The sequence below is a fragment of the Oncorhynchus kisutch genome, unplaced genomic scaffold, assembly GCF_002021735.2.
Source record: "Oncorhynchus kisutch isolate 150728-3 unplaced genomic scaffold, Okis_V2 scaffold1347, whole genome shotgun sequence".
NCBI classification, from domain to species: domain Eukaryota; kingdom Metazoa; phylum Chordata; class Actinopteri; order Salmoniformes; family Salmonidae; genus Oncorhynchus; species Oncorhynchus kisutch.
Window position 1 is genome coordinate 38134 of NW_022263292.1, and position 18378 is coordinate 56511.

Sequence of the window (18378 nt, forward strand, 5' to 3'; positions counted from 1 at the left end):
CCCCTACCCTCCCAATTTGTTTCAGGTTTTGGGGCCGTAGTCCGCACCTTTTGGGGGGGATACTGTCAAGCCCTGACCATAGAGAACCATTGTTTCTCTATGGTGTAGTAGGTCAGGGCGTGACTAGGGGGAGATCTAGCATTTCTATGTCTATGTTGTGTTCTAGTTTTCCTAGTTCTATGTTGGTGAGCTTGGTATGGTTCCCAATTAGGGGCAGCTGATTATCGTTGTCTCTAATTGGGAATCATACATAAGTTCATCATTGTTCCCACCTGGGTTATGGGATATTGTTTTTTGTTTGTGCATGTGCACCACGTAGTCACATTTCGTTGTTTGTTTATTGTTTATTGTTTTGTTTTTGCTAAGTTTCACTATTAATAAATGACATGGAACTCAACATTCGCTGCGCCTTGGTCCGTCTCTCCACAGGTACGTGACACATGTATTATATTATCAAACTAAGACTGGTGGGAGTCATATCATGTATTATATTATCAAACTAAGACTGGTGGGAGTCATATCATATATTATATTATCACACTAAACTGGAAGGAGTCATATCATGGGGCCGCAGGGTAGCCTAGTGGTTAGAGCGTTGGACTAGTAACCGGAAGGCTGCAAGTTCAAACCCCCGAGCTGACAAGGTACAAATCTGTCGTTCTGCCCCTGAGCAGGCAGTTAACCCACTGTTCCTAGGCCGTCATTGAAAATAAGAATTTGTTCTTAACTGACTTGCCTGGTTAAGTAAAAAAAAAATATTATATTATCATACCATCAGGCTGGTGGGAGTCATATCATGTATTATATTATCATACTCAGGCTGGTGGGAGTCGTATTATATTATCACACTAAGGTTGGTGCAAGTCACGTGGTGGCCAGTGTTGCGTTGATTTCACACTTTGGTTGACTGATAAAGAGTTTCACTACCTAAAGTTACACATACGCAGAACAGTGCAGGGAGAAGACACAGCTACAGACGTAGAAGTAAGGAGTAGACGTTACTGTATTTGAGCACAAGTGTGTTAAGATGTCAGAGGGAGTCTATGAAAACGCAGATGGATTTGAAGACAACAAATCTGATGCAATAAAGAACACAGACATTGATGACCAATTATATGGCAACGTAGGAGCCTTCAAACCCAGTCGAAGTGATGGAGGTGTTGCTTCAGGTAAGATTGCATGAACACACACAAACACACACACACTCATACCACACAATATATTAAACAGGTGAGATTACCCTGTTTTACTAAATCTTTATTTGTGTGGATGATACTGTAAAACACATTACCAAAGATCTTTAATAATGTGTTATTCAGTACATGTTCAGTGGTGGAAGAGACCCTCTGGAGTTGCTGCAGTGTGTCTGGGGCTGCTGTGTGTTCTAATAATATTTGACAGTCAGTCTTTGTTGTCAAGTTACATATAAGCACAATAGCAAATGCTCATATTTGATTGTTGTTCCCCCATATGGGTCCCAAAAGAGGGACATGAAGTGGATCTGTTCAGTGGTTCAACCAGCTGTCACTCAAACTCAACCAATCAGATTCATTTAGAGAGAAGAGAGCTGCGGCCAGTTATGTCACCATCTCATCCTCTCTGGTTAAGCCTTCCCACCCTCAATATCCACTTGTAACAGTTTGTAGTGTCACATCTATTGTCTGGACATTATAATGACCCATGTTTGTAGTCCTGGACCTACTGAACATGTTGATGTATATTTGGGAGTAAACAGAGGGTCCAAATCAGCAGAAAGGTGAAAGGAAGGAGGAGTTCTGGAAACTCCCTGAATTATCTTGGGGCTGTTACATATGATATTTAATATATGTTAACAGCTAGTCTTTGTTCTCCACTTCCCCTCTATGATCTATATCTTCCTGGTATGATAGTGTCCTGTCCATCGTAACAAATAGCAAGTCCCGTTCCCTGGGCAGGAGGACTGTGTTGAGATATACTCTGGACAAGATGACCATGTAGAGACATGGAATGATTTATATTGTTCTGCAGAAAATGGTTTAACAATAATCACTGTAACAATCTCTCACAAGCACAGACACAGTATGCCAACGTGTTCAGTTTTTTGTATAAGCATAGCCACAACTAACCGTGTCATTTTGTTGATACTTCCCTAGAGTTAACACCTACAGTAGTCACACAGACAGAGACACACAGATGACTCAGAGACAAATATCACTAGAAGCAGAGACATAACGTATAGAGGTCTTGCAGTTGATGTACGACGCCTCCTGGTGGCCATGTTGGAAGACCACCACATTAATTCTAGAAGCAGAGACTTAATGTCTAGTAGACCTACATAGAAAGAAAGACCCAGTTATTGTTAAAGATGTCAAAGGTCATCTATGCTGAGCCAGATACGAACAAGAAGGTCAAGTTTGACAGAGGTGAGATGAGAGAGAGGATTGTGGATATCTACGTCAGTGCAGACACCCTGAGAGACCAGCACCAAGAGAGAAGAGACAGCAGACACTGCTCCTAATAATGGACCAGGAGACCAGCGCTCAGGTAACACACACAGATCCAAAAAATAACATAAAAGTCTCTTGTATGTTTCCACAGAGCCTGATAGCTCAGGGAAGAGACCCTTCCTAGTTGTTGCAGTGGTTCTGGGGCTGCTGTGTGTTCTACTGGCTGGGATCATAGGCCTGTCTGTCTACTGTGAGTCTGTTTCCAACTTCATTGCTTTTCACCTAGTTGTAAGACGTGCAGGTTATTAGGCCTATTTATCAGGGGGTTTAGCTTGTAACTATGTGTTTATACTTTGTAGATAACAGAGTCATCAAAGATTCTGAGGATAAAAGGAACAACTTGTTCCAGAGTTTCTCCCTTTTTAAAATCAACGCAACTGAAGAGAGAGACCAGTTACAGACCAGATACAACAACTTGACTAAAGAGAGAGACCAGATACAGACCAGATACAACAACCTGACTAAAGAGAGAGACCAGATACAGACCAGATATAACATCCTGACTACAGAGAAAGGCCATATTCAGGCAAAGCTTTTTGTGATAGGTGAGATATAAACTGTGATAAATTATAATAATTATATATCAATGGGATTTTGAGTATAGAGATACTGACTAAGTTTCTCAATATGTTCACCTTTGCTCTTCAACAGAGCAGCATTGTCAGGAGGGATGGAGATACTTTGACTCCAGTTTGTACTTCCTGTCTACTGAGAAGAAAACCTGGAAGCAGAGCAGAGAGGACTGTAAGGGGAGAGGAGCAGACCTGGTGATCATAAACAGTAGAGAGGAACAGGTGAGAGAGAGAACAGACAGGACTGTAAGGGGAGAGGAGCAGACCTGGTGATCATAAACAGCAGAGAGAGAGAGAGAGTGAGAGAGAGAGAGGCGGAGTAGGTATACTTTTCATCAGTACACTAATATGTTTGCAGTATTTTATAAATATATTAAGGGTGACATTATCTTTATCTTTCTCAACAATAGACATTTGTCTTCAACCTCCACCTGAGAGCCTGGATTGGTCTGACTGACTCTGTTACTGAGGGGACCTGGAAGTGGGTGGACGGCACAACACTGACCACAGGGTGAGAGATTTGACCATTTTACCTTGTGATATGGAGATACAAAACAACAATGATATATTGCTTCCAATCATATTCATAAAAATGTATGTTTCTACTTATGAATGTCATTCAATGAGAACTAGAGATGTATCTTAGAAATCAAGTCATATTTTTAGATTAAAATGTCATTATATAAAAAATACATGTCATTGTTAATGGTCCATTCTTGATTACATCTTACAGAGTGTTTCCTTAAAACTGTAAACACATAGGACCATGTCTATAATGGAGGAGGATGTTTGTACCACAGTGTCTGACTGTCTGGTTCTCTGTGTTGTTCAGGTACTGGGGGAAAGGACAGCCTGATAATGGTGGTCCGCTCCTTGGGCAGGAGGACTGTGTTGAGATTTACTATGGACAAGCTGATCCTGTACAGACATGGAATGATGACAAATGTGGCTCAAATCATGACTGGATCTGTGAGAAAGAGGTGTAACAATAACTCTCTCTCTCTCAGTTATTATGTTGATGGTTGGATACAGTGCTGAATGGTTAAGTAATGATTCCACCTATTGGTTAAAGTGAGAGATGAACATACCAAAGAGATTAAATAGTTGTATTACAGACTTTAATGCACCCTTACTTGATTCCTCCTCACATCTTCTCTCGTCCCCTCTGTCTCAAAACACATTGGACAATAGAATCCTAGGGGAGGGACCTTGGACCTTCTCCTCTAATAGGGTTGAGAAGGAGGAGAAGAGAAAGGAGGAGAGGAATCTAGGAAAGACGAATTGAGATAGAGCCTTAGTGTCAGAGAGAGAAAGGGGAGTAAGAAGAAAATTAAGAGAATGAGGAAGAGAAAAAATAAGACAAATAATTGTTGTGTTTAGATTAAGAGGAGAGAATGTAGACATACTGTACTCTGTAAAATGATTCTTCATTATTTTTTATTAGAAACATGTCATGTGATTTGCCATAGGCTTATGCTTATTAAAAAACAAGTGAGTCCAATTATTAACCTGTTTATCACTTTAATAATAAGAATAACAACGACACAGATGTTTCCCAAACTCATCCGTGTTGGGGGAGCCTGCCCTCCTTGACTCAACACTGAGAATTCAGAGGTGACTTAACCTCAACCATTGTTGTCCTGAGGTGGGTTTTAATCAGTAAAGTTGAGAAGCTTCTCTCGCAACAAGCACTGCTGACTGGTGTAACAACAGAAATCCTACAGCATCGAAATAGCTCATGGCAGACATCTTTAGAAGGTTCTAGAAACACAACAAAGTCAAGGAGAGTAGACGGTCTGTCCCTTCCACTTTTCTCTCTCCTATCAAGAAGCCGCTTGGTTTGATGAACCTCATGATTGATGTCCTCTAAATCTGACTCAAAGGTCAAAGGCAAACAGGACCCCTTGCATGATCTCGCAATTCTTCTTTGAAAAACACCTCTGCAGCTTAGCTGTGAGACTGTCAAGCACCTGATAAAATATATCTATTTCGAAGCTCTCACCATCACCTTGGTCACAATTTTTCTGTCCACGAGGGCTCATCAATGAGTAGTGAAATATTAACTTATTTGGGACTGGGGGGCAGTATTGATTAGCTTGGATGAATAAGGTGTCCAGAGTAAACTACCTGCTACTCAGGCCCAGTTCCTAATATATGCACATTATTAGTAGATTTGGTTAGAGGGCTCTGCGAGAGTGCCATGAGCTGATCACACACACTGATCACGTGCGCTCACGTGAGAGCGACCTGCGTTTACATCGGATTTCTACAGACAAAGCAATTCTCCGGTTGGAACATTATTGACGATTTATGTTAAAAACATCCTAAAGATTGATTATATACATCGTTTGACATGTTTCTACGAACTGTAATATGACTTTTCATCTGAACTTTCGCCTGGATTTGCCCGCGCCTCGTGAGTTTGGATTGTGTACTAAACACACAAACAAAAAGGAAGTATTTGGACATAAATGGACTTTATCGAACATATAATATAATATAATGCTATTTCTGACTTCTGTTGACTCCACAACATGGCAGATATCTGTATGGCTTGTTTTGTTGTACTCAGATTATGGCATGGTGTGCTTTTTCGGTAAAGCTTTTTTGAAATCTGACACAGCGGTTGCATTAAGGAGAAGTTTATCTAAAGTTCCATGCATAACACTTGTATTTTCATTAACATTTATGATGAATATTTCTGTAAATTGATGTGGCTCTCTGCAAAATCACCGGATGTTTTGGAAGCAAAACATTACTGAACGTAACGCGCCAATGTAAACTGAGATTTTTGGATATAAAATGAACTTTATCGAACAAAACATACATGTATTGTGTAACATGAGGTCCTATGAGTGTCATCTGATGAAGATCATCAAAGGATAGTGATTCATTTTTTCTCTTTTTCTGCTTTTTGTGACTCCTCTCTTTGGCTGGAAAAATGGCTGTGTTTTTCTGTGACTAGATACTGACCTAACATACTTGTTTGGTGTGCTTTCAACGTAAAGCCTTTTTAAAATCGGACACTGTGGCTGGATTTACAACAAGTTTATCTTCAAAATGGTGTAAAATAATTCTATGTTTGAGGAATTTTAATTATGGGATTTCTGTTGTTTTGAATTTGACCTTATATTAAGTCTCTGTAGTTCCCTGGGCTGCTGCTGTGGATACAGGTCTTCCTGAACTGCAAGCCACTTGTGTCACGCCCTGACCTTAGAGACCCTTTTTATTTCTCTCTTTGGTTAGGTCAGGGTGTGATGTGGGTGGGCATTCCAGTTTTCTATTTCTTTGTTTGGCCAGGTATGATTCCCAATCAGAGGCAGCTGTCTATCGTTGTCTCTGATTGGGAATCATACTTAGGCAGCCTTTTTCCCCCCCTGTGTTTGTGGGTAATCATTTATTTTCTGTGAGTGTTTGTGTGCGCGATGGTTGCGGCACGTTTGGATTCAGTTTACCTGTTTTGATTTGTGAAGGTTTCACTTCGATTAAAGGAATTACATGCACGCTGAGCCTTGGCTCATTTATGATAGGGAGTTTGAAGACAGCGAACGTGACAACTTGAGATGAACGAACGAGCCAGATACAAAGTTATCTTCCTCAGGATCGGTGTCACTTCCACAGGATGGTTGAGCTAATGTAGGCTAATGCGATTAACATGAGGTTGTAAGAAACAAGTTCATTTCCCAGGACATAGACATATCTGATATTGTCACTAAAGAGACAGACCAGTTACAACACCCTGACTAAAGAGACAGACCAGTTACAACACCCTGACTAAAGAAACAGACCAGTTACAACACCCTGACTTAAGAGACAGACCAGTTACAACACCCTGACTAAAGAGACAGACCAGTTACAACACCCTGACTAAAGAGAGAGACCAGTTACAACACCCTGACTGAAGAGACAGACCAGTTACAACACCCTGACTAAAGAGACAGACCAGTTACAACACCCTGACTAAAGAGAGAGACCAGTTACAACACCCTGACTTAAGAGACAGACCAGTTACAACACCCTGACTAAAGAGAAAGACCAGTTACAACACCCTGACTAAAGAGAGAGACCAGTTACAACACCCTGACTGAAGAGACAGACCAGTTACAACAACCTGACTTTAGAGGCCATCTTAGGCAAAGCTTTTTGTGAGATATAGGTGAGATATAAACTGTGGTTAATTAGAAGTCAAATCAACAGCAATAGTGTGTATATATATGGGTTTGAGAGTATAATGATACTTGCTAACTTTCTCAATATGTTCACCTTTGCTCTTCAACAGAGCAGCATTGTCAAGAGGGATGGAGATGGAGTTTCTACTTCCTCTCCTCTGAGAAGAAAATCTGGGTTTCCACCATCCTTCCACCATTTCAAAGTAGTCAAGTTTGTCAACTGGTTTAGTTTCACTATGGAATTGAGCTATAATGGAACAGATAAAGATGAGTTCTCTATCTATCTCTATGGGTCAAGTTCACAGTAATAGAAGGAAGAAACAGAGCTTGTAGAAAACAGCCAGTAGAGGGAGACAAACACTTTTAAAAGTAGGTATTATACCCAACAAGAGGGACTTTTCTGACCTGCATTGCCAACAGATTATAGACAAAACCTCCAACTGACCCTTACCTTAACCCTAACCTTCACCTAATTTGAACTAATTCAGAATCTGAACAGATGATGAATATGATTAAATAAAATGATGTTCTTGAAGGTTAAAATGAAGCATTTTTCTGTATAGATGTCCTGTTGTATTTGTAGTGACTTTATATCCATGGATGAAAAGTGGCCTGTGTTTTCAGGACAGATGCAGTACATAAGACCTACATAGAATGTGAATAATGTCATTAAGGCACGTCTCAAATGGCACCATATTCCCTGTATAGTGCACTACTTTTGACCAGGGTCCATCAATATATAGAGTATTGAAAAATGTTACAAAGTATTGACTTAGGATGTGAATACTTATGTAAATTCTATATCATATTTAATTTTCAATACATTTGCAAACATTTCTAAAAATATGTTTTAACTTTGTCGTTATGGGATATTTTGTGTAGTTGAGAGAAAAATATATTTACTGCATTTTAAATTCAGTCTGTAACACAACAACATGTGTAAGAAGTCTAGGGGTCTGAAGGCACTGTATGTTAAGATTAATTCTCCAATTGTCAGTCTGCTAAATGACTAAAATGGAAATGGGAATGGGAATTCCACGATTAAAGACAATCATGAATGAATTGTGAATAATGATGAGTGAGGAAATTAGAGGTATAAATATCATATCCCCCCCCCCCAAAAAAATGCTAATCTCCTCTATTATTGGTAATGGTGAGAGGTTAGCATGTCTTGGGGGTATGATATAAAATGCTAACCTCCCCTATTATTGGTAATGGTGAGAGGTTAGCATGTCTTGGGGGTATGATATAAAATGCTAACCTCCCCTATTAATGGTAATGGTGAGAGGTTAGCATGTCTTGGGGGTATGATATAAAATGCTAACCTTCCCAATTATTGGTAATGGTGAGAGGTTAGCATGTCTTGGGGTTATGATATAAAATGCTAACCTTCCCTATTATTGGTAATGGTGAGAGGCTAGCATGTCTTGGGGGTATGATATAAAACGCTAACCTTCCCTATTATTGGTAATGGTGAGAGGTTAGCATGTCTTGGGGGTATGATATAAAATGCTAACCTCCCCTATTATTGGTAATGGTGAGAGGTTAGCATGTCTTGGGGGTATGATATAAAATGCTAACCTCCCCTATTATTGGTAATGGTGAGAGGTTAGCATGTCTTGGGGGTATGATATAAAATGCTAACCTCCCCTATTATTGGTAATGGTGAGAGGTTAGCATGTCTTGGGGTTATGATATAAAATGCTAACCTTCCCTATTATTGGTAATGGTGAGAGGCTAGCATGTCTTGGGGGTATGATATAAAACGCTAACCTTCCCTATTATTGGTAATGGTGAGAGGTTAGCATGTCTTGGGGGTATGATATAAAATGCTAACCTCCCCTATTATTGGTAATGGTGAGAGGTTAGCATGTCTTGGGGGTATGATATAAAATGCTAACCTCCCCTATTATTGGTAATGGTGAGAGGTTAGCATGTCTTGGGGGTATGATATAAAATGCTAACCTCCCCTATTATTGGTAATGGTGAGAGGTTAGCATGTCTTGGGGGTATGATCCTCTGTAACTTTCTCACTCAACATTATTTACCATTCATTAAATTAAAGGTGACATTCTGGACAGTCACCCCATATGAAACATTTGATCTCCAATCCAAAATGCTGGCGCATAGAGCCAAATGAAAAGTTGTAGCTTCACTGTCCAAATAAATACGTAAGGGAGTGTACGTGAGATAAGAAAAGACAGTATGTCACGTCACACAGCCTTTAATAGTGACAGGTCACAATGGTACAGTAAGGGTGTGGCGTCATTGTAAACATCGTTGATATTAAGCATCTCAATCACATCACGATAAAGGGAAGGAGTTCCCATAGCTTGTTTGGTGACCCGTTACTCTACTCACAGAACCAAGGTCACATCCGTAGCCCAGCATTTTCATGTCTGTATTTATTCAAATGGATACAACTGGAGAGTAACTTCAAAAGATACTCATAGCATCTCTGAATCTTTATGTGACATTCCTCCTCCAGACCTGATTGGGTGTTAGAAGGCTCCATTACAGCTGCTTCCCTTTGTCACGTTTCCTGTTAGGACCGGCCTGAATCCCAGACGATAAATCTTCCTGAGGTAAAGAGTTACAACGGTCAACAGAATCATCTTCAATGGGATTTTCTTACATTTGCTTGTCTTTATTAATATTGCAGGTCTTCCGGTGTGACCATGCTGAATAAGAGGTTAGACACCACAGTGTATTTCACAACAGGAGGATTTCAAACCAAACCAAATAGAAGGGATGTTATATCCTCTAAATAATCACACTCTCTATCCACCACATCTACATGTGTACTACATTTAGTGTGTATACTTTATACACTTTATACATTAGGTGAAGTAGTCAAATCAAGGTCAGATATTTATGACATAAGCTACTGAAAATAATATTCATGCTAGTGTTGAAGAGCAGCATGACTGAAGTTGGGCTGAATGTTGCACCTGTTGAGGCAGGTCTGAGGGTGTGGGGGCTGGGTCTTGTTCTTCCCATGTTGAGGCTGGGCCTGGTTCTTCCCATGTTGAGGCTGGGCTGGGTGTGTTGATGTTGGGCCCCGTGCTGCCCCTGTTGTGGCTGGGCTCGGGGTTGTTGATGTTGGGCCCAGTGCTGCCCCTGATGTGGCTGGGCTCAGGGTTGTTGATGTTGGGCCCAGTGCTACCCCCGATGTGGCTGGGCTCAGGGTTGTTGATGTTGGGCCAAGTGCTACCCCTTTTGAGACAGGTCTGAGTGTTTGGAGGCTGGTCCAGGTGCTGCCCCTGTTTAGGCTGGGGCTGATGCTGGTGGCCCTGTTAGGCCCTGTGTGCTGGGGCCTCCCGCTCTATTGCCCTGTAGGGTGAAAGGAACCGTACACATAAATAGCAACACAAGAATATAGATGGCGAGAGTAAGCAGTACCTGAACATATAGAAGAGCATGTAGGCACTCCGGGCTCTGGTCCTCAGCACAGTGGCTTCATTGGACATTGACACCTGGCTGTCGTTACAGCAGAACCAGTTTCCACTGGCATGCAATATGTCACTAATGTAGTGCCCTGTGGAACAAGGAAGACAGACTAGAGGTCAAGGGTCAGGCTATTGTGGGTAATAGAGTGTTTTGTAACAGTTAAACAGGTCATTTGGGAGGTATTTTATCTGTTACATGTGTCAAGTTTTGAAATCAGAGATAAACAAATACACATGGCATATAATTAGACATGCCTCTCCATTCTTTTCAATTAAATTGAGCAAAATCCCGCTTGTTGGGATGACACTTCACTCTGAAGCCTGCAGCCTTGCTAGCTTGGCCGAAATGGCTGTTGGAGGGTCTAATTATCCCCTACCCCAGGGATCCCCAAATGGCGGCCCGCGGGACAAATTTGGCCCAAGGGTGATTTTATTTGGCCCCCTATGTTTTCCGACCAAATAAAACGTAATTGTTAAAAGACTGTAAAAACACCAGCAAATCAGCTCCAAGTGATTTTCCTTTTTGGAAATCTGTTTCAAAGTATTCCCACGTATAATAAAGACATATATGTGGTTGTACACAAATGTAAGCAAGGTTTGAAATGAGTCAAATATTATATCTATTTGGCCTTCCTTCGGTATATTTGCAGTCTACAAATTATTTGTAATTTTGTTCCACACCCCTTCCCATCTGGCTAAGAAAATAAAAGGACACGAGGTTGAATCTTGTTGATGATCCCTGGCCTTCACCCTCGATAATTTTCACTCCCTCAGCTTTGGGAACTTGCACACGTGAACATGCAAGTTGAGATCCAAGGAGAAGGGAGTGATTTGGAATTCAGCTGATGTCATATGTATTGTGCATCTGCATGTGTGTGTTTGATGGTATTTACTTACCGGAGTTTGCGGAGCCTCCCAAATGAGAGACTACGCCAGTCAGCTGGTAGTAACCATTCACTGACTGTACTGGCTTCTGCTTCTGTAGGAAAACACATGTGATCATAGGATTCTCATTTCCTCTACAGTCCACCACACTGTCTACAGTCTACTACAGTACTAGTCTACTACAGGTCTACTACATCGTGTACTCCTCATAACTATCTCAGTGTTCTGTCATAAATTATTTTTCACTGGTTTCACTCTCTCTCTCTCTCTCTCTCTCTCTCTCTCTCTCTCTCACCACTGAGGCAGTCAGCAACACTTTCCCTGGTTCCTGCTCATTTGAATCTGAGGGGTCAAATATACATATCAAGAGCTGTGAAAACGTGGTCACTTGTCTGAATTGCTCTGGTCTAAAACAGCTCCCATACATCACTAAAGATATCTGAGAAACATTTTAAATTGCAGCTTCCAGCTTCTCTGTCAGCAGGACCGTTTTGGGAGTGGGTGGTTTGTGTGGTGTTGGAGCAAGAATAGTGTTATGGTGCCATGACCTACCTGAACAGCAGAGGGCGCTGTCTTTGGCCTCTCCAGGTGGGCTGGAGACTTGGCTGGCGAGGGTCTGGGGGATGGACCCCTGGATGCTGGGGGCCTGGTTGGTGAGGGCCTGTGGGCTGGCACTGTGCAGGTGTGGCACCATGTCCCCACAGAGGGTGGAGAGCCTCAGCTCCGAAGGAAACAAAAGAGGAGCCTCCAGCTTCTCCAACCCCCCAGGTCCTCCAAACCTCTTCAGATGCAGAACCAGCACACTGCCCAGAAACAGAGAGGAAGAGAGATGAACAGACAGACAATGAAACCAGTCAACAAAGTAACAGATGAGTGAAATTTGTTTGGTGGTGCTCACCTCTAAGTCCTACAACCTGCTCAGGAAGGTAACTACTCCTAAAGGCTCAGGACATTAAACACTGCTAGTACTATGAGAGGTTATAAAGGGACAACTCACAGAGGCAGTGAGTGGAACTGCTCCACCTTTGAGGCGTGGAGGCCTTTACAGCCCTCACATGTGAATTCAACCTGTTCACTCTGGTTAGAAACAAAAGCATTACATAATGAATGATACCACTACAATAATAAGATAGCGTATTCTGAGGCAGTGGGCAGCTTGCCCTGGGTGTTAGTCTCTACATGCAGGGCTGAGCCCTAAGTGCTGACTTTGAAAGTGAGTGCTAGGTTGCTCAGCAAGGTGCGCTCAGGGCTGAAGTCCAATGAGAGGTGGTTGTAGTCCTCTCTGGTAGACGACTCGCGCCCACAGCTTCAGAAGCAGGACAAAGAGAAGAAAAATGCATCAAGTCTGTTTCTGTTTCAGGTCTCTACAATGTTTCTGTTATGCCATGTGTTTTGTAATATTAATATATACTGTATATATATATATATATATATATATATACATACAGTGCCTTGCGAAAGTATTCGGCCCCCTTGAACTTTGCGACCTTTTGCCACATTCCAGGCTTCAAACATAAAGATATAAAACTGTATTTTTTTGTGAAGAATCAACAACAAGTGGGACACAATCATGAAGTGGAACGACATTTATTGGATATTTCAAACTTTTTTAACAAATCAAAAACTGAAAAATTGGGCGTGCAAAATTATTCAGCCCCTTTACTTTCAGTGCAGCAAACTCTCTCCAGAAGTTCAGTGAGGATCTCTGAATTATCCAATATTGACCTAAATGACTAATGATGATAAATACAATCCACCTGTGTGTAATCAAGTCTCCGTATAAATGCACCTGCACTGTGATAGTCTCAGAGGTCCGTTAAAAGCGCAGAGAGCATCATGAAGAACAAGGAACACACCAGGCAGGTCCGAGATACTGTTGTGAAGAAGTTTAAAGCCGGATTTGGATACAAAAAGATTTCCCAAGCTTTAAACATCCCAAGGAGCACTGTGCAAGCGATAATATTGAAATGGAAGGAGTATCAGACCACTGCAAATCTACCAAGACCTGGCCGTCCCTCTAAACTTTCAGCTCATACAAGGAGAAGACTGATCAGAGATGCAGCCAAGAGGCCCATGATCACTCTGGATGAACTGCAGAGATCTACAGCTGAGGTGGGAGACTCTGTCCATAGGACAACAATCAGTCGTATATTGCACAAATCTGGCCTTTATGGAAGAGTGGCAAGAAGAAAGCAATTTCTTAAAGATATCCATAAAAAGTGTAGTTTAATGTTTGCCACAAGCCACCTGGGAGACACACCAAACATGTGGAAGAAGGTGCTCTGGTCAGATGAAACCAAAATTGAACTTTTTGGCAACAATGCAAAACGTTATGTTTGGCGTAAAAGCAACACAGCTCATCTCCCTGAACACACCATCCCCACTGTCAAACATGGTGGTGGCAGCATCATGGTTTGGGCCTGCTTTTCTTCAGCAGGGACAGGGAAGATGGTTAAAATTGATGGGAAGATGAATGGAGCCAAATACAGGACCATTCTGGAAGAAAAACTGATGGAGTCTGCAAAAGACCTGAGACTGGGACGGAGATTTGTCTTCCAACAAGACAATGATCCAAAACATAAAGCAAAATCTACAATGGAATGGTTGAAAAATAAACATATCCAGGTGTTAGAATGGCCAAGTCAAAGTCCAGACCTGAATCCAATCAAGAATCTGTGGAAAGAACTGAAAACTGCTATTCACAAATGCATCCAACCTCACTGAGCTCGAGCTGTTTTGCAAGGAGGAATGGGAAAAAAATTCAGTCTCTCGATGTGCAAAACTGATAGAGACATACCCCAAGCGACTTACAGCTGTAATCGCAGCAAAAGGTGGCGCTACAAAGTATTAACTTAAGGGGGCTGAATAATTTTGCACGCCCAATTTTTCAGTTTTTGATTTGTTAAAAAAGTTTGAAATATCCAATAAATGTCGTTCCACTTCATGATTGTGTCCCACTTGTTGTTGATTCTTCACAAAAAAATACAGTTTTATATCTTTATGTTTGAAGCCTGAAATGTGGCAAAAAGTCGCAAAGATCAAGGGGGCCGAATACTTTCGCAAGGCACTGTATATAGAAAGATCATGTTCTCAGTAGATACATTACACCCAATGGGAGCTCTTACCTGGTACATGTGCGCACCGACACAAGCTGGAACTCCAGCTGGGAAACGGGGCAGGTATAGTTCATCCCGAGTGTCTTCAGAATCATGCCCTCCTCCTTCAGCTGGCACAGCATATTGACAAGTAACTCATGTGCGTCCTATGATGAGGAAGAGAAAGAAACACACCAAGATAAAAGCAAATTAAAAAGAGAAAATGAACCCTTGCAAGAAGAGCACTCGTACACAAGAGAGTAGTGCCTCAGTTACCTGTTGCGTGTCCCCCAGATACTTCAAATCGTATCCCGACAAGGAGTACTTGACCTTCCACATGAGATCGGCTTTTGAGGCCTGGTTTGCCACACTGTCAGGTAAACCCGAACGGTGCACATCAGACAGACACCTGTAGGGGAGACAGAGAGTAAGTTAGCAGCTGACTGGATGGTGTCAACCTACTGGCTTACGCCTGAAGAGGCAGATGAGTAAATACAAATATGTTTTATCTAGTGGCACCCCATCATTAGACATTTTTCATTCGATTTGATGCAATTTCACCTTTGAGGACGGACAATGAAGCCAAACAACAAAAATGTATTGTTTATTCTCCTAAGATATTTGGTTTGGATACTGCTCTCAATTCCAGAGCATTTTAAGAAACTACCAAATTTCCCACGGTAAGGTGGAATGTTCAGTCAATGAGCATTATGGGTCATGTAGTCATTCTACACTTTCCAAATGGGCCTACAAAATGCCTACATCATAATCAGTGTGTCATTGTTGTTCCTCTTGGTTATGAAGATTCCAAAAACAAAAAGAAACTGGAAAATAAACCATAAATACAATACCCAGCAAAATATGAAGTGGTTAAGGTTAGGAAAAGGATTAGTGAAAGTGCTATCTTAACCTGCTACGACAATCCCTTTCTGTAGAAGTGGCGTGAAAAGAGTGTCCCTTCTTTAATTTATGACCACAATTAATGGGTGTGTGGGGTGAGTGTCTGCTTTTGAGCCTTCCCTTACCTGAGCAGGTTGGAGAAGGGGGAGGAGCTCCAGAGTTGTTCCTGGTGCAGGATTTCCTTTGAGAAGGAAGGCAGGACCAGGAGGCACTGCAGGGTGGCGTTAAGGAAGCAAGTGTTGCCAATGTTAGGCAACCTGTGAAGAAGAAGCAGCCATCAGTACACACATAGAGATTAATCATAACCTTCATATCTCTATAAAGTGATGATAATGGCAGGGGATAAGGGATACATTATATTTAACACAAAGAAGTGGATGTCCTTTAGACCAAGATTGACATAATTCATGGGTTTATAAATATCTAATAAAACGGACATGCTCGATAGTAAGCCTTATCCCCATAGTATATCAGACACTGATCTCTAAACAATAAAGAACTTATATTCAATGCATTTGCAGTGTGTTGTGGTTTACCCAAGAAGTTCCATGTTGACCAGTTCCCCCCGTTCTCCTCTGGCCCCCTGGGTCTCTTCTGACCCTCTGGTGGCTGAGCTGGTCCTGGGAAGAGTCATGCTTCTGGTGGCGGAGCTGGCCCTGGGAAGAGTCATGCTTCTGGTGGCTGAGACGGGTCTCTGGGGCATTGGACTAGAGTGTTCCTGAAGAGACAGAGGTCTGGAGGAAAGAGAGAAACAGGGTTAATGCCTCCAAAACAGAGATATTATCACTCTACACAGTCTCTCTATTAAATACTGTACTGTACTATAAACACAGTTGAGTAGTTATGCATGTACTGCTGTCCATATAAATGCAGTGTACCAAGTAGACCAGGCCAATAGGTTAGTACTCTCTTTATCCACTAGATGTAGACAGAAGAGGCTAAAACTACAGTTTCAGGAAAATAACTTTCTGGGACTGTGTTTATCAAGTGTCTCAGAGTAGGAGTCTGATCTAGGACCAGTTTTGCATTTTAGATCATAGATCAATGAATCAGATTATTATGGACAGAGAGGACCTGATCCTAGATTAGCACTCATACTGTTGATTAACACTGGCCCTGGTCTGGTAGCACTAAACCCAACTCTCCAAAGAGACTCTAGGATGGCACTGTACTTTATGTTTAGATTACCTGACTGTTGTGCCCTCCTGACTGGTGTCTCCATGACGGTCCAGAGGGTTGGTAGGAGAGGGAGAACTAGGGTGGGACACCACTGGAGAGGATTTCACTGGGGAAGGGTTTTTGGCAGGTGACCGGGGTACACAGGGTTGTTTAGCAGGAGAGCAAGGCTGAGAGGAACATTTAACAGGAGAGGGAGGTGGATGGAGGGAGGAGAGTTGGTCAGAGGGTGAGGGGTCAGAGGTAGCGGAGCCATTCCGTTCAGAACGGTCAGATGGAATTGGAGAGGGGGATGAAGTGCCCCTCTCCTTCTTCTTTCTTGTCTTCTGCTCCACATCAACTGAATTTGCTTTCTGACGTTTTTTCTGTTGACAAGAAAATGTGATAGTGATAAATACTTTCCCCCCCAGATCCCCAGCCAATGGAAGAGGGGGGTCATAAGAGTAGGAAGAGGTTGGCCTAAATGGAGAATCATAGGTATCTATCCTAAACCTCAAATAACACAGTATAGACAGGTTACATTGAGTGACATTTGCAATAGCCGAACTTCATGTACATTTCATGTACACTTTTTACATATTCGTCAATCAGAATGTAATTTAACTTTTATTCTTCCCACTAGGTTTATGAGAAAAATACTACTCCAGAATTATAGTAGTTGTTAATTGATTAAATGACCTGATTTCATACCTTTTTGCACCAGCAGAAACAAGCCATGTCGATAACAAATGAAGACTGATACATTTCCTCATTAACCCATTGTTCAAATTGGCTTTAAGACCATTGTGATGTCATCGGTCATGTATGACACCACCATCTGGCAACCCAATCTATAACATTTTAAAATATATTGTTCAATGAACAAATGTTTTATTGAAGAGCAGAGTCATGCAGTATAGATACAATATTGTAGATAATATGCTCCATTGTATTCTTGTTTCTTTTTACATCCATTTTTTGTATGTTTCATTAAACGTAGGACCACAATAAAGGCATTTTAAGTGCCTTCATTTTCATCTTCATAGTTTTTTGATAGTTTCCATGTTGTTTGTGGTTTGGTCATCGGTTTATTTAAATGCTAAATTCTTTTTCTCTTATTCACCAGCAGATGGACAAAGGGTTGGTTTAAAAGAATGTGAACAGGTGATACAGATTTAGCATAAACCTCATACAAGAATCCAGATTGGTAAAGGACAGTTTTCCGTATTCAATCTTGCCCTGAGGGCAGCTCTGTCTCAAGGACATAATGAATGGGATTGGTTCAATTAAAGCTCAATGGTCAGTGGTCAGAGCTTACAGTGCCCAGTGCGTGTTAAATAAACTTGCTAGGTGATAAGTTGGTGTTGAATGGAAGGCATAACACAAGGTTGCTGGAATGAATTTTGTTTTCTAACCTCACTCCAACCCCTAAATAATTATTCTTACCTAAACTTAACCCAACCCTAGCTAGAGTCCCAGGTCTGTTTAGTGCTGTCTTGCCAACTCCTACTAGCTAGAGTCCCAGGTCTGTTTAGTGCTGTCTTGCCAACTCCTACTAGCTAGAGTCCCAGGTCTGTTTAGTGCTGTCATGCCAACTCCTACTAGCTAGAGTCCCAGGTCTGTTTAGTGCTGTCTTGCCAACTCCTACTAGAGAGAGTTGAGTTATG

The 18378-nt window shown here is 41.6% G+C and overlaps 2 protein-coding genes across 5 annotated transcripts; one reads left to right on the top strand and one right to left on the bottom strand.

Annotated features, from left to right (window-relative positions):
• The first annotated feature begins 298 nt into the window (after window positions 1–298).
• LOC109877209 (C-type lectin domain family 4 member F-like) lies at window positions 299–4559 on the top strand. 2 transcript variants are annotated; one of them, XM_031818349.1, is made up of 6 exons: window positions 299–429; window positions 2578–2676; window positions 2786–3031; window positions 3138–3280; window positions 3469–3569; window positions 3891–4559. In XM_031818349.1, the coding sequence occupies exons 1-6, from the start codon at window positions 387–389 to the stop codon at window positions 4042–4044; spliced, it is 786 nt and encodes a 261-aa protein (XP_031674209.1). In that variant the 5' UTR covers window positions 299–386; the 3' UTR covers window positions 4045–4559. The 2 variants fall into 2 exon arrangements, with proteins under 2 accessions (XP_031674209.1, XP_031674208.1); XM_031818348.1 differs by lacking the exon at window positions 299–429 and adding an exon at window positions 938–1169.
• Window positions 4560–9435: 4876 nt separating this feature from the next.
• Window positions 9436–17265, bottom strand: LOC116366042 (ubiquitin carboxyl-terminal hydrolase 37-like). 3 transcript variants are annotated; one of them, XM_031818352.1, is made up of 12 exons: window positions 16745–17264; window positions 16093–16290; window positions 15682–15813; window positions 14933–15065; window positions 14687–14823; window positions 12768–12867; window positions 12559–12638; window positions 12114–12364; window positions 11574–11655; window positions 10630–10765; window positions 10179–10560; window positions 9436–9807 (listed from the first exon to the last, which is right to left on the bottom strand). In XM_031818352.1, the coding sequence occupies exons 2-10, from the start codon at window positions 16257–16259 to the stop codon at window positions 10753–10755; spliced, it is 1095 nt and encodes a 364-aa protein (XP_031674212.1). In that variant the 5' UTR covers window positions 16260–16290; window positions 16745–17264; the 3' UTR covers window positions 9436–9807; window positions 10179–10560; window positions 10630–10752. The 3 variants fall into 3 exon arrangements, with proteins under 3 accessions (XP_031674212.1, XP_031674210.1, XP_031674211.1); XM_031818350.1 differs by lacking the exon at window positions 10630–10765 and having other exon boundaries at window positions 16745–17265; XM_031818351.1 differs by having other exon boundaries at window positions 10179–10765.
• Window positions 17266–18378: the final 1113 nt, after the last annotated feature.